The sequence below is a fragment of the Galleria mellonella genome, unplaced genomic scaffold, assembly GCF_026898425.1.
Source record: "Galleria mellonella isolate WM207_F2 unplaced genomic scaffold, CSIRO_AGI_GalMel_v1 utg266, whole genome shotgun sequence".
Taxonomy (NCBI): Eukaryota; Metazoa; Arthropoda; class Insecta; order Lepidoptera; family Pyralidae; genus Galleria; species Galleria mellonella.
In genome coordinates, this window is record NW_026442061.1 from 4,656,566 (window position 1) to 4,684,099 (window position 27,534).

At 34.6% G+C, this 27,534-nt stretch overlaps 1 protein-coding gene across 1 annotated transcript; it reads right to left on the reverse strand.

Moving 5' to 3' along the window:
• Positions 1-13,113: 13,113 nt before the first annotated feature.
• On the reverse strand, positions 13,114-16,301 carry LOC113513454 (uncharacterized). The gene is given in 8 exon segments (XM_026897448.3): positions 13,114-13,329; positions 13,797-13,921; positions 13,993-14,034; positions 14,557-14,619; positions 15,648-15,831; positions 15,932-15,960; positions 15,962-16,042; positions 16,122-16,301. Coding segments are annotated over 8 exon segments (780 nt in total). The 5' UTR covers positions 16,170-16,301; the 3' UTR covers positions 13,114-13,121.
• Between the last annotated feature and the right edge of the window lie 11,233 nt (positions 16,302-27,534).

The window sequence follows — 27,534 nt, forward strand, 5'->3', positions numbered from 1 at the left end:
AGCGTGAGGACACCATTCCATTTTTTTTGATGGGTGAAAATGGAATGGTAACCCCGCCTGCGCTAACGGGATACGCTGGCGGAGCACCAGTGAAGGGTGATAGATGAGAATGAAAACAGGCCAGTTAGCCCATCATGATGAATTCATCAGGAATTAACCATGATAGTTTCCAGGGGAACCGCGTGGAGGTCGACCTAGTTGGGTATATTGCTAGCAATGGGATTCTGTCTCCATTACTAACAATCCCTTTCCCCCGACACCATTCCATTATCACACATTAAAAAAAAATACTTTACTAATAAAACACTAATGTATGTATATCCATACTAATATGTAAGCTAATACAAAACAGCGGAAGAGTTTGTTTATTCGAACGCATCAATCTCTGGAACTACCAGATGTATCTGATAAATTATTTACGCTTTCGATAGCTCATTTATTATGGAAGATTATAGGCTACTTGATATCACGATTCAACCGCGAGATAAACCAAGGGACACAACTAGTTCTCATTTAAATAGTAAACAGAACTACAAGGAGAACGGTGCTGATTTGAATAGATAGCAAATATTTCTATTAACATTTTGCATTTGCAAATTGCCCAACAATAATGATTATAATAAATAAAGACACCACTTGCAAGCAGAAATTTGCAATATAAATTGTGTAGCTCATAATAATGGACCTCGTGGGTGGTAAACTACATATAATAAAAGTATATTTTCCTTAGACTTAACAAATTTCCTAGTTGCGAAATGAATCAATTATTACAAAAGCATTGTAAATGATGAAAAAGCTGCGAACTAAATGTAAATAGATAATAAGATCTACGTAATGGCAGAATGCTTGTGGCGTGAATTTACAGGGTACAGAGGAATAACACCTGAGTCCTCAGGAATGGCAACGCATGTGGGGTATCATGGGCGAAACAGTATACTCTGTTATGTCCGTAGTACTGCTCATGTCTATAGGCGACGGTTACCACTTTCCTTCAGGTGGGCCGTCAGCTTGTTTGCCATTCTAAGTTGAATAAAAAAAAAATTGTGATGGTCACGTAAGTCAGAAAGAACAAGGTGTGTTGTTCCCAAATCACAAATGTTTTTTTTATACCACTGAGGTAGTGGTATAAAAAAACATTTGTGATTTGGCTAAATTAGTTTAATAATTAGTTAGTTAGCTAGTTATTTTAATTTTATAGCATTAAATTAAAAAAAATACATTTGTAGAAATTTGTAACAATCGTAGACGTATTTAGAGAGTTCCATGCGCACCCTGTGGCTGTTGACCGTATGGTCCCAGCATGTAATAGGCCACCCCTTCCTTTCCCGTGGGTGTCTTAAGAGGCCACTAAAGTAACTTAATAGTAGAGGTGTGGACAGCAGCGTCTCTCTTAAACATCTCTAAAAACCTAACTGCGCTTGCTAACCAGTCTGCCAAGCTTGGCAACTATTGACAAAACTCCCCTTATGGAGAAATTTAGTAATGGAGAGTCAATGGCTGAAATGATAACGATGCCCATCCCAAAAACGTCAGGTCCTCATCAAAAAATGCGAACAAAGCTACGTAGACATTTTAGCCTCTGTGGAAACTAATCTAAAATACGCTAATGACAACAGTCCTTCCCCCCCCCCCCCTTCTTCATGTGTTATCATTAGTTTCGTAGATATATTAAATTAAAAATATCAAATTTGTGTAAAATATCACTGCAAAGGAAAATGGCTTCCTTCAATCATCATAAATTTAAAACAGGACCAACACAGAAATACATAATTAAATCTCATCCCAAAGCAAAATCTACGCCAGAAACTATCAATATTCCTTTAGAACGAGCGACATAATTGCATTAAAAAGCCACAAACGAGACGGATTCAGAAGCACCCTCTTTGGATAATCGCTCGTAAACAATACTGATGTACTATTCGAGAAGCATATTCGAACAAAACGCGGCGCAGGATAAGTGCCACTTCTAATTAATTAGCTCTGTTAACAATCTTCGCCACCGGAGTGTTGGGAGTAGCGAGAATTGATCCGACAATCTCAATCTAATCTCCGAGTGTATTTCAAACAAATAAAAAACGTTATTGAATTGAGTTCGCGCCAAGAGGAAAAAGCTCATAATGTTTAAGTAGGTATACGATGTAAGTAGCCACTACATAATCTTTTTATTGCCTTTTAGTTTATTATTTTTATGCGATTACTAGCTGACACGGCATAAGTTGTTTTGTGCCTACGGCCACATATCGAGTCCAAATATTCTTATCGTAAAAAAACTATCCTGACTCTTATGTTGGGGTTTATTTAATGGATGATAATAGAATAGCAACCCCGCCTACGCTAACGATGTACACTGACACGGCACAGTGAGAGATGATAGGTCAGGATGAAACTGGTGGTCTACCATGAAATGAAATTCCGAAATTTCGGGCTCAATTTCGTGTTTTTGTTCGTATCAAAATCCACCCAGTAAATGGAGTTTAACATTTCGTTCATCATAAATCCTATTCTAATAGTCCAAAGGAACGATATTTTAACATTTTTAATGATTTTAAACAGCATGTATTATGTAATTTTAATATCAAATTTCTGTTTCGTTCGTCCCCGAAATTTCGGAAAATACTTCATGGTAGGCCCTCAGGTCAGTTGGCTCATAGTAATGAATTCATAAAAAAACAATCAAGAAGCTTTCCAAGGAGGTCAACCTGATAAGGTATAGTGATAGCAATGGCACCTCTAGTCCCATTACTAACAATCCCTTGCCCCCCTTGTTGGAGTAAACAATACATATTTAGAAAACTTCATTAAAATTAGACCAGCAGTATCGAAGATCAGTGAACGAACATCGTGATATGGAATTCTCATATATTAAGTAAGAGTGTAAACTTTTAAAACATCACCAAAGCGTAACTGCGCTTGCCAACCCGCCTGCCAAGCGTGGCAATTACTGTCAAAACACCCTAATAGGGGGAGGTCTATATTCAGTAGTCGACAGTAATGACTTATATCATCGTCATCAAATAAGAGTGATATTTTTCAAAAATGACATATTTATTTATTTATTCATTAGTACAAATATGTGTACACGGCGGACTTAATGCTAAAAGCATTCTCTCCCAGTCAACCGTAGGGAAGTGTCAGAATACTCGAATGCGGTACTACTAATTATTGATATACATACATACTAAAATTACATATATAAACGAATAAATATATATGAATAGCTTATATATTTATTCGTTTATATATATATAATGTCCCATCATTTTTTAACAGTCATTTTCCGAGTACTAATTGTACACCCCTTATCATATTTCAGTTTACAATTGACTTCAACATGAAATAGATCACAATTTGACAGTTTATTGTATATATCTTTGCTAATTTAATCAATTATGGAGATAGTTCTAGAAGGATCATCTTCAAAATTGATATGGTATTAATCACATCTAGATTTTGTTATAGTTATTTGTTTTTTTATTTAATTCTTCTTTGTACACACCAGTTATTTATAAAATTATGACAAGGTAATCGAATGTACAAAGGCGAGCTTAACTCTGATAGAGTTTTCTTCCAGCAACACCCAAAGTGGAAAGGAGCATCAATGTCAGCGGATACAGCGGTGTACAATATTGTGACCACTTTTAAACAAAGAAACTAGAAAAAATTAAACTTGTCATTGCTTTAAAAAAAATCCGGTATAAATATAAACAGTATTATCACGATTTTAATTTTATATCCATAAATTATATATATCTATCTATTTATATATATTTTTATTTATTTATTTATACCTATCAGTATTTTTATTTGTATGGACATTTTATTTATTTATTTTTAACTATAACACTTAAGTCGATTGGTACACATGTATGACTGTAACTACTAATGAACTGTCAGTTTTTCTCATATTAGGTTTGCAAGAAGAAATCTTTTTTGGAGATAAGCTCGCTTTTGTGTACTATTATGTTTGTTTTTTTTTTTTTTTTATTTCAATAACCTTTTGTGTACAATAAAGAATCAAAATCTCAAATAAACTGGTATGATAAAAGCTACAGAGACAGTGGTTTACCATCAGACGGGCTGTATGCTTGTTTGCCGCTTTCGCGGTATAAAATAAATCAAAAATAAAATATTTATAAATATATATTTTATTTCACGTTGATCTAAAATATAATTGATTTACAGTGTATTATTGTTCTTCACTATTTCATGGCGACGCTCAAAGTTAGTCAGATCTACGTTCACTAAATTACAATCGAACTTCACTTAGACAAGTTTTAGTTTATTAGTTAGTTTTTCCTTCGCCAAAAAAAAATCTTTTTGGCAACAATTTCGGTAACTCAGTAATTATAGTGTTGGCTTTCTAATAGCTTTATTTCTCGTCTCAAATCTAAACTGCGGCCGTGAACCTGTCACTGTCAGCTGTCACTTGTCACACATCGCACGAACGTTTGACGGAATCACTATAAATATAAATATTCGGTGCCAAGTCCTCTGCTCCTCTGACGAGTGCCACGGACGCCGCCGACCCACAACTGCGACCCGACTGTACTAATAACTAAGTGTTTCCTGCGGCTTCACTCGCATAAATCAGTATACATAAATATCACAGTATTACTGACTAGGTGTTACAAATTATATATATATATATATATATATATATATTTGTATGGTCAGTTTATATATTTAATCATGATAATGATGAAAACGATAATAAATATATTTGGATATATAATACAGCGCCATCTATTTTCAAATTAAGGAAACTTTGTACTATGAGTACTACAACTGATGCATGTACTTAAATCATACATAGAAAACATCTAAAACTCCAAACCAATACAAACAAATGTAGAACCTCTTAATTTAAAAAACTAAAATCTTATGCAATGCAATTTAATTTTAATTAAGAACACTAATTAAAATGTAATAAAAAATTGTTTGACACACCATCCTTGACCTGATCTATTTCACGCCCAACAAAAATATTTTTTAAATATTTTTATACATTAAGATAGAATATAAACTTAACAAATCTGTTTACAAAATAATTAATTGACTCTTAATTTGGTTAACTGACTGAAACCTTTATTTGCTAATTAAATATGGAACTTTCAGACAATTCGAAATAAATAACAGTGTAATGTAATAATGAAGACGGTTGGCACGGCGCCCGCTGCACGCCTCCCACTGGACACACACCTCGGCCCACTACATCGAACGTGCAGCTAAATTAATCTACTCTAGATTGTTTCCGACGAAACATCTATCTATCTATCTATATCTTTACTCCAGATAGCTTACGAATAAATAGAGAGACTGCCAAAGACCTCTTCTCTATCCTCACATCGCTTGTTTCATCCATTTTCATAAATAGTCTCATGCACACATTTCCAGAGACTTCATTCCATTTGACGACGTATCTACGTCCTACACTTCATCTTACTTTATTTACATTTATCACCGAAACATCCCATCACTCTATATTATCAACCAAAAAGGCACACAGCTTTGAATACAAAAAAATAATTTGCAATATCAAGTCAGTAATCCCGCGGCGGGGCGTCACAGTACAAAAGGCTCCACCCATTCCCGGACGTCAAATATCGCGTCGAAATTACTTTCCTTTATAAATAAACCCTCGCAAATTGAGAGCAAGTCTATTCTTCAACAAGTTTTTCACGGAACTGTTGACTTTATACTCGGCCAGTAGCTACGTAATGGAATATCAGGCTTCGGTGTTAATGAAGGACGAAATTTAGTTCTCACTTGTAATGGGATTGTGGAAGTTACTTAGGGCGGGATGAAGGTTCAGGGCCCGAGCGGCGGTGGGGGCCTCCACAGCACAATTATGCAAATTTCAACCTTAATTTCATGCTCTCTCTCCGTTGACTGTCTCACGCAGAATATAACTAAGCTCTAAATTAGGATAAAGAGATTAGATAACGTTATCCAACAATAAAGCCAAATTAACTGCGGCATTAATTCACAATTTAATCGAGCCACTGAAAGTTGTGGACAATAAAAGCGGCGGTAAACATTACAGTTTAAATTTTAACTGACAACCCTTCCTAATGGCCATAGATAATTCGAGCGTTCGCCGAAAGGGAACTTTATTTTGGTGCACGACAAAAATATTCGGCAGTTCAAAAGAAATTCTCCGAAGCGGTCTCGGCTTGCGCCTTGACAACGAAAGATATAACTGGCGACGACAATGTCCCTTTAAGAAAGAAAAAGAGCGGGCACATGTCGCCGTGAACTTATCATCAGTCACCAGTCATCATGACCCGCCCGCTGCCCGCTGCCCACCGCCCGCCGGCCGCCGCTCGCGAGACGTAACGCGTAATGCTGCCAACGAGCTCGCGCCAACATGTCTACGACAAACACATTATCGGCATAATTTCGCAATACTATGAACACCGTACTCCTATTGAACGTCGCATGTTACTCGTACCTAGTATACATGGCGAAATCAACATTATCCTCAGCACCCTTTCAATGGATACTTTTACGAACCATTAAAGCGGAACATTTTTCCAAAACACTTTAAAATTTCGAGTCTGTCGTAGTACCTCTGCTCATTCAACGAGATTCTATATTTTTTTGTCGTATATTGTTCTAGACTTCGTGGGTTAATGTCTATTTCCGATGGTAGAACATATCAAATTAGTACAATTTTTCTTGTAATCGCTACCATGTAGTCTGTGTAAGTGAAATTATTCTTTTGTATCTTCTAGCATAAAAATCATCTATAGACATCAAACATTTGGAAATAAACGTAAACGCTACAGAAACGCGGTCACCGTAACAACATTCTGAAAACGTTATTGCATTGAACATGTAGAGTCCTGTATGCTATATAAACAGATTGGTCATATGCCTTAACATTTCTTTGCATAAAGAAGGAAATTTCCATCATAACATTGGGTGCCCAAAAATTATATACTCGTAAAAGAACAAATTCACTTTAAGTTAATCGTGTCTAGATACATTTTTAATATCCATTGCAGAAGAAAAAAACTTAGCTATCAAATTTATTTTTTTAACCATTTCTTCTTTAATTTTGAACATGAATTATATCATCTTGTTTTATTTCACCAATAAAAAAAATCATCCAAAAAGGGTTAAGCAATATTATTTTGACCTCAGTCAATTACAGAGAATTACAAAACAATTTTAATCCATTTTCAACACTTCATGTATAGATATCGTCAAAATGCTTTTCATTTGCATCGTATCCTCCAAAGGGTAGTGTACAACAAAGGCGACCTAAGAATTCTTGGTACTAAAAAACACTGCCGTCACACAAGTAGTAAAAAACATTCGCAAATGAATACTATGTGACATGGAGAGAAATCTTAGAATCTAATGATATATTCCGCTCGTTAATATTATCCAAGAGGGCACATCCAGAAACATAACAGTACTGGCGATATTCCAATCTTGGTACACGTTGTTTTGAGAGGATATCTGTTAGCACACATGCGGTCTCGGTGATGCAATCGACCGTAATACTGTCTTGAAAGACGACGCCGACCAGAAGCGTGCCAAGTTACACGTGGACCCCTCCGCACACTGCACGACACTGCGGTACGGCCCGAAACATTATACATTGTCAGAGATCTTTAAATCCAAAAGCTACAGCGCTGACAAGAAAATTTACACAGGCTCACATTTAAGTCGATAATACCCTAAATATTCCAATCCGAATTTTCCTGTCATAAGCTACAGAACGTTCTAGGAACGTGTTTTGTAAGCCAAGTGTCAGATTGTGATCTCTTGGCAGTGCGTTCCGAATTAATCTTAGTTAAACTTAATACGATATTAAATCTCGATGTACGGAGGAAGATCCACTTCAAATATTTCGTAACGTCACATCAGCGCTGAAGAAGCACTCTGTCGACTGCGATAATAATACGATAAATTCGAGTTCGCACGAAGATACGAACCCACTTCTTTTAAACTTATAGAAATCTTCAAAAAGGCGATATAAAAAGGGAAGGTGAATATCAAAAACAGAAATATAAAAATAACTAAGATTAATACACAAAAAGAGCTGAGCTCATCGGCGGTCGAGCAATTTATCTTTAAACGCTTTTTGAAATTCTGTCTGCATCATCATTTGTTACTGTCGGCTATAGTTTATTGCTCTTCTGTTACAAGTATTATATTATTATGTTTTAACAGTTTTTGACCTGTACCAACAGGGACTTGGTCAACAGCAGCTCTTCAGCATTTTTGTCGATATTGATACATTTACTGGAATGTGATTACATTAGTCATTGCTTGTTATCACCAAGGCTTTTGTGAATTCAGAAAATATAATATTATAAGTGTGAAAATTAATAAAAAAAAAGAAGATCTAGCGACTGCGCTGGTATTTTTGATACATGGTATTTTTTTACTCATGATTATCTAATATTATCTACTAAATAATTCTAGAATTCTGATGTTGATGTAATATAACCGCTACACTATTAATGTTATACTATAATTTCATTATGATATACAGAAAAAAAATGGCAAGTATTTTCAAATCGCTTGTTCTTAAATCCTTTATGTGGTCACGCCAATCAACATTAGGGGAGCCTTAACGTATAAAAAAGCACTTATCAATTTTGAAAATAAATTTAATAATGTAAATATTATTTTTAAATTGATAAGTTCACACTGCTCGTGTGAGGATGGTGCTCGTTTATGTCAAAAATCTCTAATACTAATCTTTGTAATACTTGAAAACCTTTAACAGAAGTTCAGATTAGGATTCGATCTCGGGAGCCGCGAACACAAATCAAACGTTATCCGACTATGTCCTTGATCTGTACCGGTAAACTGAATTGATAGTAAACATGACAATCCTAACAAGTTAATTCAATAAATCCGACAACACGCCGTTGCGTTTACACAACAAAGAATATTTTGGTCGTAATAAAAATAATATTTTCCAATCGTAAATTGTTTTAATGTAATGGCAGTAAACTGAAATGCTTGGCGATCGGCCAACAGAAAAACGTACGCACGAGCCGCCATATCAAACTACCGCTTAATCAAGTATCGTGTAAACAAATAAATATCAATTCAAACGATTACAACCAGACATACATACCAGCCTACCAATTTAAATTATCTACGTGTTTGTTTGAAAAGATATACACAGTATTTGAATTCTTATATGATCGACGAAATGTGGCCAAGTCGGGTTTTACGTGTAACACAATGGTCAATCGACAAACGCCTTTAACTATAAGATATATTACATTATCATCGTAAACATACTTTTTATCGCTACCATAAACTACTTTTTTTTTATGGGTGAAAATGGTATGGTAACCCCGCCTGCGCTAACGGGATACGCTGGCAGAGCACCAGTGAAGGGTAATAGATGAGAATGAAAACAGGCCAGTTAGCCCATCATGATGAATTCATCAGGAATTAACCATGATAGTTTCCAGGGGGAACCGCGAGGAATTCGACCTGGTTGGATATATTGCTAGCAATGGGATTCTCAGTCTCCATTACTAACAATCCCTTTCCCCCTTCCATAAACTACTTATTTACCTTTATTTTTGTGCATTACCTAATCGATATCTTCAGCAACTGTGATCTAATTTTGATTATTACATAACTGGACAGGACGTCCTGATGAATTCGTCACGATTTACCGTCTGAGCTGACTTCATTCACATCTGTCATCTCTCACTGATGCCCAGCTAGCATGTACCGATAGCGCAGGCGGGGTTACCGTTACATTTCCACCTTTAAAAATGCACAGATCTCCAACCATAAGAGTATTTCCTATTCGCGTGCTGCCAAATAACTTGTTGAGATTAATTTCGAGATTCTTTTTAATTGCACAGATAATTATTGTGTTTTATTCTTGGAGATGAAATGAGCGATGACACTCTCTGTCTTCTTACTCTGTCGCCACAGAGAAAAAACTAAATATAATTAATGTAACTGTATTATATAAAAAGTCTAATGAGTCGAAAGTGTCACCTGTTGCGTAGACAGGTTCAGGGTCAGTCGTTGGCACGTGTCAGCTGTCAGGGCGCTGGGTTCTATTCCCGACACTGATCTCACGGCCTCTGTCACGTAACATCGCGCAAGTGTGCTGCTTGCAGGTAATAACATTCTGAGAATATAATTACCTGGGAAGTACAAGCAGCTTGCCATGTATGCCTTGGCATAGAATGGGCCGCCCCTTTCTTCCCGTGGGTGACGTAAAAGGCGACTAAGAGAGGGCGAGGGATGAGCAGCAACCCTCTTAAAACCTAACTGCAGTTGCCAACCCGCCTGCCAAACATTGCAACTACTGGCAAAACTCCCCTTATGGGGAAGGTTTATGTCGAGCAATGGACAATTAACGGCTGAATAATAATAATAATTAAGCTTCAAATTTTAAATTATTCGGTAGAGATTCGGTTCGAAAGGTGGAATATGACAGGAAAGGTTTAATGGGTGATAATGAAATGGTTCCCATGAATGGCTCCGCCTATGCTATCGGTATACTTTGACAGTGCCAGTGAGAGATGAAAGGTGAGGATAAAAGCAGGTCCATTATCCCATCGTGTTGAACTCCACAAGAATTAACGAAGATGGTTTCCACTTGAAGGTCAACCTGAAAATGTATATTGCTAGCAAGGAAGTAATTAAATCCCCATTACCAATAATCCTTTGCCCAACCAAGAGAGGCCATCGTAGTGTCTGTCCACTATCCATCAGATGGGCTTCAGATCAGATCAGATCAGCTTGTTTGCTATTCCAAGTATACTTGTTACATTACTTACCAACATTAATGAATACATTACTTTTATTTTAATAAAATAACTTTTATAACATCAAAGTAGTTTTTTTTATGGGTGAAAATAGTATGGTAACCCCGCCTGCGCTAACGAGATACGCTGGCGGAGCACCAGTGAAGGGTGATAGATGAGAATGAAAACAGGCCAGTTAGCCCATCATGATGAATTCATCAGGAATTAACCATGATAGTTTCCGGGGGAACCGCGAGGAGGTCGACCTGGTTGGGTATATTGCTAGCAATGGGATTCTCAGTCTCCATTACTAACAATCCCTTTCCCCATATCAAAGTAGTTTAGTGGTGGCAGTTGACACACGATTCGCATTCTAAATTTAAATATTTTAAATCTAATATATCTATGAAACATTTCGTCGTTTAAAAATAATAAGAACACTTTATAGAAAGTGAGATAAATGCAGCAACTATACCTATAGGTATACTAGGGTCTGGAGTTCGAAACATCCTGGCCTGTTGCTATGCGTAAATCGCGCATAGCAATTGGAAAGGTGCCTTTTACGTCAAACGGTGCCCGCGTCCGCGCCAGATAGTCTGCATGTACAAATTGGACAGGCTTCAACATCGACGTGAACAACGTGATTACTGGGTGCATCAAACCATTTCAGATCTTATACACACCGTGCCTACGGTCGCTTGTGGCGCGCCGCGGTCGGGTGCTGTTCGCGTGCCACGCAAACCGTAAATAAATTATGACGCAAACCATAATTTAAGGATGTCACCGTTTATTCTGTATTTAATATTAACTGTACCGCGCAGCTCCGCCCGCGTAAATAAATATATATCCTATATACTAACTTAGAATGTATTCTACCGGTGTACGAAATTTCATTCAAATCCACTGAGTACCTAACTCTTGCTTGAAAAAGTAACAAATATGCATCCGTTCGTTTCGTTATTTGTTAGACCTTCTTTTTAGTTTTTTTTTAAGAATCTCAGAATAATGAACTAGTTGATGTTCCGCCTGACGGAAAGTGGTAACTAAAGAATACATCCAAGTTGCGATTATAAGCAAAGTGATTTATTTATCTTTTACCCTCAGTACACCAAATATCAACTGTCATTAGACATCTCTAATAAATACATAAGACTAATATACCAATAATATTAGTGAGACGAAAACTAAATTTAATTGAGTATGTGTTAAAATTAGTGCGGGGGGGGGGGGGGGGAATGTAACCAAACTGTACTGGAATCAATTTGTTATAAGACTCAAAGGGTAAAGAGATAAAAAAAAAGACTCCTGTTCACATGATCTGCACAGAACCCTCAGTATGCGAATCTGTTTCAAACTTACATGTTTTTTAATACTTCTTACTGCACACTGCGTACAGTCAATCATAATAACATACTGCATATTAATCAGTGTTAATTAATATTGCATTAATTAATTAATATTATAATTTCAATGTGATTGAAACACCCGGACGTGATCGAAATGTCAACCGTTGTTAAGGTCATTGAACATTAACATTCCCAGTTTCCATTTCAGACAGCGACATCTTATTGTTGTAAAACCACATAAAATACAAATTTGTAACATCTAGTATTATAATATATATATATTACTTTTGTTTTGTTATTATATATTAAGCTAAAAGATGTCTCATCAAAATTTATAACTTTTTAATTATTATAGATGTGTGTATGTATGCGTGTGTATGTGTATGTGTGTGTGTGTATATGTATATATGTGTATGTGTATGTATATATATATATGTGTATGAATGTATGTATGTATGTGTATGTATGTATTTTGCATATATAAAAACCGATCATTGTCATCACGCAAATGTGAAAACGATTCATGGCTTAACATAGATATAAATTTGATTATGTATTGACTGTAATTCAGCTGTACGTTTTCCAAAAAATAAATAAATAAATAATTATATCTAATCGTTCTTTTTTAGTTATAAGTATATAAATAAATAATTAGTAACTGCTGTCTCTTTTTTTAACCCCTGTGTGGGTGCTTACCAGAGGGAGACTTTGTACAAAAGTCGATTGCTTGGGTACCTCTGTCCTATTCGTGTTTCAACCGTAAAGCAGTTGTGTTTGCATGGCTGTGTTTTGGTTTGAAGGGTGGGATATGATGTGAATTTACAAGGTACAGAGGAATAACACCTGAGTCTTAGGAATGGCAACGCATGGAGGGTATCATGGGCGAAACAGTATACTCTGTTATGTCCATGGTTCTGCTCATGTCTATAGACGACGGTTACCACTTTCCATCAGGTGGGCCATCAGCTTGTTTGCCATTCTAAGTTGAATAAAAAAAAATAAAAAAAAAAAAAACAAATTGTTCTTAATATATTTTTTTTAAAGCAGCAATTTCCAATTCCTTTTTCTCCTTCTCCAACATCAATATCTGAAGTTCTATCTTGTGCTTTTCCTTTTGGTATTGTAGCTCCCGCCTCTGGTACTTCAGTTTCAAGTCATACTCGGCTTGTAATAACTTTAAACTTTGCTCCTTTATAAGTAAATTTGAGTCACTTAAAGTCTTGTGACTGGTTCTGGAACAAATTTATATATTAAAACATACAGGATATTCAACTCCTAATTTAAACTGTAACTCCATCCAATTTACTCTATATTGTCTCTATGTCTTTAGGGATGGGAGGGAATGGATTATTATTAAAGTGGATTACTAGTCCCATTGCTAATAATATACCCTAACAGGGCGACCTCCCCGTGGTCCCCCCTGAAAAACTATCGTGTCGAATTACAAGTGTATTCATCACGATGGGCTAACTGACCTGCCTTTCCATTCTCAGGTACCGATAGCGCAGGTGCGGTTACCATTCCATCTGCACCCATAAAAAAAAACGGTTTACACTGGCGGGGTACCAGTAAAGGATGATAGGTGAGGATGAAGGCAGGTCAATTAGCCCATAGTGACCAATTTAACAAAAATTAACCACTATGGTTTCCAGGGGGAACCGCTAAGCTAATACTAAGACAAATAAAAACATATACTTACTTTATTCTCCTAAATCTTTCTTTTTTCCCAAAGAACTTTTGTTTCTGTATTTTGGGTGCATTTAATAAAATTTTGATATTATCATTCCTTGGCACGACATTCGGTGGATTGTCCACAGTGAGTACCTAAGGATACATTTTTAATGTTACCAACGTATTGATAATTTTATTTTGTAATGTAGAGAAGTGAATGTTACCTCGCTGTCTGTTGGTATTGTTAGTGCCTCTTCGGTCACATCCTGTAGCAGAGAATAATGTCTTAATTCATAATAAATATAAATGCAGGAAATAGAAATTATATTATTATATTAAAAACAAAACAAAAGAGTGAGAAGGCAAAAGAGGAAGGGGAAGACCAAGGAATAACTACATGAACAGGGGGGAAAAGGGATTGTTAGTAATGGAGACTAAGAATCCCATTGCTAGCAATATACCCAACCAGGTCGACCTCCTCGCGGTTCTCCCTGGAAACTATCATGGTTAATTCCTGATGAATTCATCATGATGGGCTAACTGGCCTGTTTTCATTCTCATCTACCACCCTTCACTGGTGCTCCGCAAGCGTGTACCGTTAGCGCAGGCGGGGTTACCACTCCATTTTCATCCAATAAAAAAAAACTACATGAAAAGATAAAGGAAATACTAGGTGTCATGTTGCATAGGTAGGTCAGAAATACGGCCTGGGATAGAGCTGGCTTGCAGAAAATGCATGAATTAGTTCCACCAGTAAGAAGAAAAAATGTAAAAAAAAAATAGTTCACCTCTTTATCAGACAATGACTCGTCACAAACACTGTCAACACTTTCTTGTTCCGACTGCTGCTCCTGGAAAAAAAAGCATATGATTCTAACTAGACCTTTCTATATACTCTAATACTACCATAAGAGACGTTTGTGAAGATGATGGAAGTATATTATGTATATGTTTATGCAAATAAATGATTGACTGATATTTGTTACTCTTTCACAGAAAATCTACTGAACTGTCTATGCTAATATTATGAAGATGATTTTTTTTTTGTTTATAGTAGATACTCATAAACCACTCAACCAATTTTAAAAATTCTTTTACCCATAAAAAGCTACTTTATTAGCAAGTAACATACTCTGGGGGGAAAGGGATTGTTAGTAATGGAGTTTGACAGCCCCATTGCTAGCAATATGCCTTATTAGGTCAACCTCCACGTGGTTCCCCTGGAAACCATCGTGAACAATTCTTGTTGAATTTGTCACGATGAGCTAACTGACCTACTTCATCTCCTCACCTGTCATCCTTCACTGGTGCCCCGCCGGTGTATACCGATAGCGCGGGTGGGATTACCATTCCATTATCATCCATTAAAAAAAAAAGTAACATTCTCTATATATTATTTTTAATAAATTAAAAATCCCCACAATAATTATAGTTACTGTCTAAAGTAAAATAAATTTACCTATTAAAGGTATATATATAAAATACTAATTAATCTTTCTATCCATATTCACATATAAAGCCAGATCACTAGTAATATTACAAAATAAAAATTGAGATTATTTGTCCTTTTTGGGGTGTTTGTACCTCTTTGTGCTTTCTCGGGACCACTTATCAACTATCTATGGTATTCTGTCCATACATAACAATAACCATTCTATTGTTAATAAATAATAAAAAAAACCAATCATCACGAAACTTGATACACATATAATATTTAGGATGAAGAAAGATGCAGATTTTTATCCTGGCCAATCAACATTATCCTTAACTTATCCATCCTGGTGACATGTACAAGATCACGGGTAATCACTAGTTAAAATATACTTATTTATATAATTTAAAGGTAACTTGTTAACCATAAAATATGAGAGTTATTTACATATTTCACAGAAATTGGATCATTAGCATTCTTCTCCATATTTGAACATATCTCCATTATCGTTCTATCCTCTTCTGAAGGATTTAAATTTTGGGAAACATTTTTCTTTGCAGTCATTTTCATTCTCCTCCAAACTCCCTTCAGTTGGGAAATTTGTCTGCTTGTACCACTCAATTGTCTAAATCTATAAATCAAATAAACACAGTATTTAACTAAGTAGTAGATATATAAATCATTTATTACAGAATTGTTTTAATATAAAAGCAGGTTATGTAGAAACTTACTTCCTTTCGATTTTCTGCCACTCAAGCAAGCTTTTGTTTATTGGCATCTGTGTCAGTATTTTTATTTTCTATAATGCTAGAAGAATGTCTCATTATGTTAATAAATAGTTCCTAAAATACATGAGAACCCAATAAATAACACTGTCATTGCAATACAAAAAATATTATAGAAGCATTATTTTTATCAAACCTTTTCCTGGCGAGTCCAATTGTCTCCACGTTTACGTTTCAAATCCATATTTAATTAATTATTTTACGAGTTGCAAGTCAAAAAACGAAAACAAAAATTAAAAACACAAAAACTCATTCTTTTCAGGATTAAGTCACTATTAAAATAAAAAAAGTTTGTATAAATTCTATGTAATCGTTTTTTAATTTGAAAATTTTACAGAATAAAATTGTTAATATCTTTATGATACCCATTTTTTTTAATATTACGGTATCTATATCGATATTCTGGTCAGTATCATGTTATAAACGATGATATAACTATAATTAATAATTTATTTTATTCTATTGACGCTTCTAAGTGGTTACATAGAATCATTTTCCGTTTCGATATTGTAAGCATAATGCCAACACTTTATATCTATGATTCTGTTTGTAAACATTGCCTTGCCATTCTCCACAGATTACAAAACGTGTATTCCATTACAAGTGTTTCAAATTGGAACTTGTCGGTTTGTTTTAACGATTGTTTGAGGTTTCGTTTGTTTCTCCCATTGATGTGAGGATTATTTATATTATATTTAAATGTGTTAAATATTACAGTTAATAGTATTAAATTTAAATATAATCTTTATATTCTTTTACATTTACATCTTTATGTGATTTCATTAAAACTTGAATAAAAATAATGTGTATTGCACAAGAGCTCTCGCTACACTACGCTTATACTTTGAGAATGTTTGCAAATTTTGTTATAATGAGAAAGAAACGCAAAGAATAGCAAAAAAGTTATCGTATAAGATGCAGAAAATATAGATATATAGGGGGGAAAGGGATTGTTAGCAATTAAGTTTGACAGCCCCATTGCTAGCAATATGCCCTATTAGGTCGATCTCCACGTGGTTCCCCCTGGAAACCATCGTGAACAATTCTTGTTGAATTCGTCACGATGAGCTAACTGACCTGCTTCATCCTCACCTATCATCCTTCACTGGTGCCCCGCCGGTGTGTACCGATAGCGCGGGTAGGGTTACCATTCCATTATCATCCATTTAAAAAAATATATATAGATATATATACCAAGAAAAAAATAAAATGTGTAAAATAAATATTTTTATTGTAATAATATATAAATTTCGCATAAATACAACTATAAATTATTACACTAATTAAACAATATTTAATCACTTGGACAAAGTTTTTGTTAAACACTGTTTCAATAAATAATTTTTGGCGAGACTGCTTGTAAGTTTATTAGACACGTGTTTAGATAGGTAGTGTTCAAAATATTTTATTGTAGTAAGATTTATTTTAACGTATTCTTCGAACAGTGTAATATCGCAGGCATGTCCGTTCTATATATTGCCAAATATCCCGGCGCGCTTTCAAAATCATCACTTACACAGTAGTTCGTGACATTTTTATGTGTTAGAAATTAATTAATGATTAGGATATTTTACTCACACGTAGTCACTGATGATACATTTACTTGATATCATTATGGTTAATGACGAACTAAGGTACAAAAGGCAAAATTAATGTTTTAAACATAACCTTCAAGAAAAGAGCATATTCCTTTTTAAAAGGCCGGCAGCACACCTGCAATGCCGCTGGTGTTGTGGGTGACTATGAGCCGCGGTAGTCACTTACCATCAGGTGAGCCGCATACTCCTTTGCCCCCTGTGTTGTAAAAAAAAAAAACTTAATTTTTTTATTTTAGTTCAATGACATAAATTTGTGTTACATTATTTTATGTTTATCGTAAATCCAATAATAAATAATTACTACATTATCCATGCATGCTTATCTACTTCTAAATATCCTTTCAAAACGAAGCTTTTCATGAATATAATAAGTAATTAATAAATACCACCGACTGACATTTTACATGGCGTCGTCGAGCCACGGAAGGGATTTTTAGTAATGGGGACTAACAGCCCCTAGTCCCACGTATACCGATAACGCAAGCGGAGCTATCATTACATTTTTATCCCATTAAATAAACTAAAAAATAAAACAATATACTGCTTGTTTAAGCTAGTAAGTTTACTAATAGGGGGAAAGTGTAGAAATTTCCAGAGCATTTATTGCGCAAAAGAAGTATGTTAAAGCTATATGTGGCGCAAAAATTAGAGAAAGTTGTCGCCCTCTTTTAAAGAAATTAAATATTCTCCCACTGCCATGTATGAACATTAGAGACCTATGTATATTTGTAGAGGAACATGCTGGCTATTTCAAAAGAGTATCAGACTCGAGAACGCGTATAACCAGACCAAATGACAAATTATATGTACCAATATGTAGGTTAGATTTACATAAAAGAAATACATACTATATGGCTATTAAAGTTTACAACCATCTACCAAATTACATTAAAGAAAACAAACAACTCATACTGTGTTTAAACGTAAACTTAAGGATTGGCTGTTATTTAATAGTTTTTATAAAATTAATGAATATTTTACTAAAAGAAAATAAATGTACAATTGACAACCTATATAAAGATGTAATTGGCACTTTTGCTCTTAAGTTTTATTTTCCGTTTATTGTAATAAATTATGTATGTATTTGATTTATATGACTAATGAAAAGAAATATAGTGTAGAATATATGTAAATTTCTGACATTGTTAATGATTTGCACGCCGACATACAGGCAGAATGTATATGGAAAATATAAACCTCTTTCATCGAAAACTACCTACATTCTAGCAAAATAAATTCATTTCATTTCATAAGTGATGTTATTAATCAATCAAAAACAGTTCCATACTAAACTATATATGCAAAGTAATTTATTAAATATGTATATTTACAACCCTATATCAATGTGGGAAGAGGGGTATATTTCGTAGGCATCAGTGCACTCATAAAGGAAAGTCCATAATCATTCAGTACTACCCATATTATGTATTCTTATGCTTGTACTATAGGCACTAGAGGTCTAATAAATATTCTTATATACATTTTTTTTTTAAATAAATACTTTACAGAGAAATCACCTCGAATAAAATAAACAGGCATACTCGTGAATGCACAAGGATCGACCCTTAGTAAATAACAAATATACTTATATACATGTTACATAGTTATAAAGCTTGTTATAGTTAATGTAATGTGAATTGTATTGCTGTTGCTGTGCTTAAATAAATAAATATAATAGAGTATATATAAAATATTTTTTACCTACACACCTATTTATTATGCATGCATGCGTCGTTCCATCATTTCACTTGGCTGCTCTACCAAAAAGAATTGTTTAATGTTGTTTTCTCAAAAACTTCCGAACTTATCAACTTCATACATTACAAATTAAAATGTATAAATTAAGTATAAAATAATAACAAACATTTAAAACAACTTTTTCCGAAAGACGAAGTCAAATAGACATGATATATTGTCTCGGTTAATATCACGCTTGAAAAAATTTATTACATACACGTGTCATGTAAAAAAACTTTGTAACACAACTAAAGTTTTAAATACATTATAGCTTCAGACATGTAAGATAACGCCATCTATTCCCGTACGAAGCAAATCTTGAAATTAATATTCATACTATGTGATTACTTTGGTGATTCGATATTATTTTTATATTTTTTTTTTTATCGATTGATCGATATTTATTGTCATGTGATTCCAATATTAATTTTTCGACAATTTAAACTCTCTTTTTTTTGCTTCAAATCAAAAACTATTTACTGTGATGCAATAATTACATGTAGCGTAGATTAAATACTTGACATTCTCTTTCTATGACATAGATATACTATTTTATGTTCTGTATAAATTAAAATATTAATATTAATTTTAATTATCTGACGAGATGATAATTTGATATATATTTTCAAAATTCAATCTTTCACAAATTTTAACACAGCAAAACTTATTTACTGCAATAATAATTGTAATAACAATGCATTCGAATGCACTTCCATTACTACACGAAGCTGGGACGCACTCCTAAGTAAAGCGGTATAGAGACTGTAAGGAGAGATAAATTGATACGGCCAAAATTAATCTGACGCACCGGCGCTATCGCGACCAACTTACTCAATACCTATCTAAATTGTTCTGATCACTTCTGGCGAATGTGGGTGCTTTAATTGGAGTAATCTAAACTGGATCATATCGTGCAAGACTTAAAACTCGATTTGGGGTGTGGCGTGCTAATGATGGGTACTCGAGCCATGCCTTAGAAGGGTAAATTTGACAAGCGAACCGGGTTTACGTAAGGACATTAATCTGGACTCCGACGATTTGGTTTGGGCTTTGTCAAAGTTCACTCTGAACACGACACTCGGTGCTTTATATTATATAAATACATACACGTACATCTAATATAATATTAAGGTATTCATAAACACAGCGGCGCCCGTTTCCGATAACCTATCTGGATGTAATTTGGCTTACCAACGCTACATTAGGCGGATCCTTCATTGTGGACCTTCCGCAAATTGAGTAGGTAAATTTTATCTTCAAACCATCGCATTTATGTAAAATTTGAACCAAAATAATTTAAAGAAGTTTACGAGTGTTCGAATCATAAATTACAATAATAGCGCCTTTCACAGTTCACGACAATGTGCGATCACCTTACGACCGCGAGCCGACCTTGTGTATCTTGTGTTGTCACGCTGAAGTATATTACACGATCGTATCATCAGACCATACAAGCTTCAATATACGACTTTAATCGTAATAATTAATACACTTTTGAATTAAAAAATAATTATCAAAATAGATTCAGATAAAGCGTAAGAAATACAAAAATACAGCAGAATTGAAAAATTCCTTTAATAGGTTGCTTTTAAACTGTCGTGATTTCTTTAAGATATTATTTTACAATGATACTAAAAAATTAATCTCTCCTATATATTTTATATGGTAAGAAATTCTTCTAAATTGCCATAATAGTATTTTAATTATTATATGTACCTATATAGATCATCACGTTAATATGACACGCTTTTTCAACTTTTTATTTCAATGTGTCTGACCATATATAGACATTTGTACTCTATTTGTGTTTGTGAAGAAACGGTTTCAGTAAAGAATGCTAAAGTCCAGCCAAAGAATATTCTATTCCTTGGTCGAAACCATGTAAATATTCTTACTCAGGCACTTTTAATTTTTTGGATTTTGAATTGGAGGGGCACGCCATGTTATCGTAAATAATCTATACATACATAAAACAGAGTAATAACCCCGTAACGAGCACACGTCTGCACGTACACTGTCGGCCAACGAATGAAATCAGTGGAATAATAAAAGAACACAAAGGTAAACAGCTCTGATTGAAAAATGATTGATGATTCAATACGTTTCATTTATCATTGGCTGTAAGTAAACAGTGGGCACATGCTTGAGCTCACATGAAGTATAGTAAAATACATTTATATAATTAAAGGGAAAATATTTAATATATTACAAGACAGACATATTTATTTTATAATTAGACTCCCGTATACAAATAATGTATATGCGAATATGGTTTGTACATATACAAACCTTCGAAGGTAGCATATTTGTACTTTGGCATTTAAAGTAAATTTATCAAACGCCGTGTATAAAATAACTTTTTAAAAATAATATCAAATGTTATAGATAATAACAGAATTAATCATTAAATTATTATGAATTATAAGTGAATTTGTTAGTGGAGTAAAGATTTATTTTTAGAGATATTAAAAGAGCTTCGATATCTTAATACCTTTATTACACTAGATAATTTTGGTTTTACTGCAAAATTATTTAAAACACTATCCAAACAGTGTTTAAGTAAACTCTGCGTAAGTGGTTAAACATTGTTTAGTTAGTGTAATAATATTTATGTATAGTTTTATATATCCATAAATTACTTATTACGTTAATATATATTACTTTAAACACATTTTATTTTTTATAAGACACATTTTCTTAGATAAGAAACAAATGTCATACACCCTTTTTAACCGACTTCTAATAGAGAGAGAGATTTTCAATTAAGTTGTTTTTTATGTTTGTTACCTCACAACACCGTCATTTTCAAAACCGATATGAACAATTCTTTTTTTGTAGAATGGATATAGTTTCTGATTGGTCCCATAGAAATTTCATTAAAATCGGTTGCGTAGTTAGCTTTTTAAAAATTTTAAAGTCTTACTGCATAAAAAAATGTATGCAGTAAGACTTCTAAATATGTATTTAACACTGTCTATCGCAAATTAAACTTTTTTATGGCAAGACAGGCCATATTGTGTGGCGACATCGTATTATATGTATCAACGACACGGGTCCGACACGGTCGCGTCGCTGGCGATCTTAGTCTTCGGTCGTAGCTATTAAAGGCGATCGCCGCTTACACGTGCCAGCCATTCGCCGGATGACATCAGCGCAACTAAACGGCACAAAGCCCGGCCTATCCACCGTACATCTCTATCTGATATTAGAAACAAATATTTTTACGTCCAAAAACCGGCTTCGTATCGCGAAGTCGAGAGTATATAATTTATCGAATATAGTGATTTTATTGTTATAGTTAATTATTAATTAGTTAATTATTTTATTATATTATTGTTAATTATTAATTGGTATTTAATTATTCCTGTTCTTGTGATAAACCTGCGCCCAGCTGTGAGAGATAAATGAGTTTACAATAGTGGCTTTTATTCAAATTAAGTTATAATCGTTTTAAACGGTTACATATTTATTTCTCTATTAAAATTAAGTTTAAATTGTTCGTTTAGATACTGAGAATGAATACATTATCTTACAATACAATAAAATAACAAGCCTAATTACATTAGTGCAAGCCCCTAATGCAACGCTCCGCGTATAAGTCAATGCACCCACATGATCGCCAGATGACGGAATTTTGCAAAAAACCGGACACATTAAAATCGATTCCGTTTAAAAAAAATGGCGAATTCTTGAGATGAGGGAAATAGAGACAAAAAACACGACAGCTGCCTCCGCCGTGGAAAGTAACAATCGAGAATACAAGGAAACATCTCACGAACCCTCTCTAAAATAATAATACATTTTAGAGAGGCTTCCAAACAGAATTACAATAAAAAGTAATATTCGGGGTAATACCATTGAAAACGAAACATAATGAATTGTTTCCAAAGCAATTTCAGAGTGCCAGTTAATGAGAGCTTTCGTTTTGGGTAAAGATGATTGCGTATCGACGAGGCGGCCGACGCTCCGTCCACGACGGCGGGGGGAATCAGCGTTGCCAGATTGGGTATTTTTTTCACAAATACAGGTAAAAAATTTGTGTTGACGAAATTTTGGGAAAATGACATTTTTGAACAAAAGGAAAAGGTTGTGGAGAAATTTGGGTAATTTATTTTATAGTTTTTATATTTGTGAACTGTGTGTAGCAGTATATTGATCTATAGAATACAGAAACAAAGATGAAGGTCCATGGTACTGCTCATGTCTATAGACGACGGTTACTACTTTCCATCAGGTGGGCCGTCAGCTTGTTTGCCATTCTAAGTTGCATAAAAAAAGTGAAGAAGTCAGCATAGGGAACGGACTATTTTCGTTATTCGCATATTGGTTACAAATAAAAACCAACACAAGTTCGTGATTGAGTAAAAGCTAAGCAAATCGTATCAATTTGAAGAAAAAAAAAATGGAATTTGGTTGGAAATCAAGAATCGCATGTGTCAACACTGTGAGAATCTCAATTTCCGAGAGAGAACAGTGTTTCGAAGGGCCAACTGGCCGCCTTTGTACAGGTAAGCTAGGATTACTCACCGATCGCAGTAATCTCCGAGATATTGCCAAGATGAATGCTCCCTAGGTGATCAAGTGCTTCGAGAGGCTGGGGCCGGGGAGACGGGCCTAGGGACCGGGAATATCGATGCCCTCTATAGTGTTATATGTGCTGATATTATGATTGAGCGGATAAGGAATTTGTTTCTGGATTAGTTGTAAGTTTCCGATAGTGAGGTACGCCTAGTGTACACATAGAGTTATTAAGCGTAAACCGAATACAAATAATAGTGTTTTAGAAACAAAAAGTAAGTTTTATCCCACACCTGGTCAGAGTAACCAATTCCAAGTAGCTACATGTGTTATAAAAATTATTTCTTTCCCTAAATAGTGGTATACATTTAATACAACAAGAGGCAATGTTATTTGAAAATTTACTATTGACTTGTGATTTTATTTTTAATTTTAGAACCCTTGTAAAAGTAACTCCGCTACACAGTTCAGTGTTGCCAGATCATTATTAATTGTGCGCCAAAATACTAAAATAAAAACGTTAAAAAATTACTTACACGTGTAAGCACAGACAAAATGTTTTAAAGTTGCCTACGTAATTGCTAGTTTTTTTTTTTTTAGTTTTTGTAATTAAAATGTATTCAACACGTAATGATTATTTAGTTTAGTTGACTTGACAGTTGACAGGCAGCTTGCGTCATCAAGCGAGTGCCACGCCCCGGGAACACGGAGATAATTTGGAATAAGAAACATGATATATTGCGCCCTTGATCGTGAAATGTGAACCGCCCGGGAGATGTGGAGATGAGTAAAAATATAAACGTGATTAGCACTTATGTTGTACTAACCAAGGTCGAATATAGAAGGCTAAATTCATTATTCAATGTTATTTCTGATTGGTTTACAAAAAAAGTACTGCCTTTTCAAATATATAGGAGCTAGGAGGAGAGAGACTATCTGTAATAATGATTGATAACCCTGTTACTAGGAATACAGTCAGGTCGACCTCCTCGCGGTTTGCCCTAGAAACTATAGTGGTTAATTCCTGGTGAATTAATCACAATAAACTAACTTACTTGGTTTCATCCTCCCTCACCTATCATCTGTCACTAAAGCCCCGCCAATTTATACTGATAGCGCAAACAGAGTTACCATGTCATTATATTCTTTATTGCACTTGTAAGTTACATATAAAATAAGCTATTTATAAATGTTGTGAGCAAGGGTGGACTTATCTCTGACAGAGATCTCTTCCAGTCAACCCGTTATTATCTTTTAAAAAGAAATATAAGTAGCTTTTTCAAATAAAACACACAATGTGCGAATTTTAGATACACATGTCGTAATACGAAATCATTATTATTATCATTATTAATTATTGTACATACATCAACTTATTTCCTACTTCCTTCGACAAGAAGATTAATAAGTAATCTAAAAATCTATTAAAAAGTTTTCTAATTCAAAACCTTGGCGGCAGTTTGCCAAGTAGTTCTATGAGCGGTGATCACTCACTCGACACTTACCAAACTGCCTCTATCACTTTATATCACACTCCAGAACACGATCGAACTCCCCGACCACAGCCGTAGATCCCTCGGGACCACCTTAAAATCCCCCCGCTCGTTAATTCCGAATGATCTCCCCGAGATCTCTATAACTGGACAATTTCTCACCATTAATTTCAAGATTTTATAATATTATTTATATTAAATGTGGGTTAATTTGTTACGGGGCACGTCATATTAGAAACATCTCGAATTTATCAAAGGGGCTTCCTTGTGTAAAAATAGCGAGTCGGTCACGCCACGCGGTTTGCGCTTGACAGAGACGAATCAGTATTATAATTTTTGATTTCGTTCTGGTCCAGCGAAAGACGTTTCCACGCGCCTCTCATATTGCTGAGAATCAACCAACTCCGTTTATTTTTACACTCCACTGGAGACGCGGAAGGACTTTCTTGATGGAATATATATTACAGAGTACTAGTATTTTTCTTAAGGGAGGCTGCCAAAATTGCTATTCCATATCGTAAGGAAAAACCGCGTCCCCCACTGTGTTGACATTATTAATGATTATTTCATACCTCTGACATCAAAGATACACATGCTATATAGCTAGTTATATGCTACCATTCTCATTAAAATGACAACTATAACAACCGTCCCACTGCTGGGCAAATGAATTTCATAATCTCTTTTTAATAGTCGTTTAAGAATCCTACTACAAACAGTGCTAGACTTTAAAAAGATTCCGACTTCCAACAATATCTAGATGCCTAGTTTGAATAGCGTTCCATGATAAGAAGACGAGGTAATTCAAGGATAATCAAGCCCAAACCATTAGGCAGCAGCCCTAATTAATATTCAGTGGAGTGGGTCCTGAAACGCGAGGAGGCGCCGCTCGCCGGCCGCCCGTCATTAGGGTTGCCAACACTCTCAAATAGAGTGCTAATTGGGTTCTTTACCATGATTATATACTATAAAATAATAAACTTAGGCGTTCATAATTTATTTTTAAGTATATATTTTAGATTACCAAATACCTTATTTTCTATATTTATTCATATGGTCATTAATTTTATTTACTAAATGTCTTTTTTTTTCCTTATAAATTATGAATGCATTCAACTTCAGCACTACATTCTACTAAAACCATTCACTATCATTACTCTATCTTTCACTTCGTAACCTACAAATTATTTTATTTTCATTTACGAAATATATTTAATTGATATTTTTATGTGTATCAGTCATACTGAATTTAAATTATTTATATCAGTTTTTCTATAGATATAATGTAAAATTATTTTTACTTTAATTCTTCTTACTAAACTGTCAACCCTAACTGTAATGGAGGGTATTGTTTCATGCGCTTGTACAGCTTAGTTTGGTAATAATATTACTTATGTATGAGACACATCCATCATGGTATTATGTTTGTTTGTACATTATTACTGGAAGACAACGTTCGAAAATATATAATATTATAATATTAAAACACTTCTTTTAATGGTTGTTTATAATTTTTTGGTTAGATATTATAGTAATGGAAACAAAATATATACTAGTAAGGTATATGAAAAAGAGAACAAAAATAGGGGTAGTCAGAAGTAATAGCAGAGCATCGCTGGTGAACGTAACGCTGGGCATGCCCACATTCCGCCGAGCATATTTGGGTACAACGTGGTTAGAGAGAAGGCCATCACGCAGTTTCGTTCAATATATTGTGTAAAATATTCGCTTTTTTTAATAAACGTTAACTGTCCACGGCTGAATATAGCCTTTGCCATATAGTTTTGCCAATAGTTGCCATGCTTGGTAGGCGGGTTGGCAACCGCAGTTAGGCTTTTTATTTAAACTGTGTTTTCTGTCGCTATATTTTATCTGTGTGTAGAACAAAGGGTTTTTTTTTGTGCATCGCAGTTAGTCTTTTGAGATGTTTTAAAAGAGATGCTGCTGCCCATCCATCCATCGCCTTCCCTTAGTCGCTTCTTATGACACCCACGGGAAAGAAGAGGTAGCCTATTCTATGCCGGGACCACGCGGCTATACACTTACATACCTACATAATTACATAGTTTTAAAACTATTATAAAAACCAAATGAGCAGACTATGCGATACAGGTCCACTAACGTAATGGTGCTGCAGTAATTCGATCTTCTAGATTCTTCATATGTACACACACACACACACGCACACGCACACGCACACGCA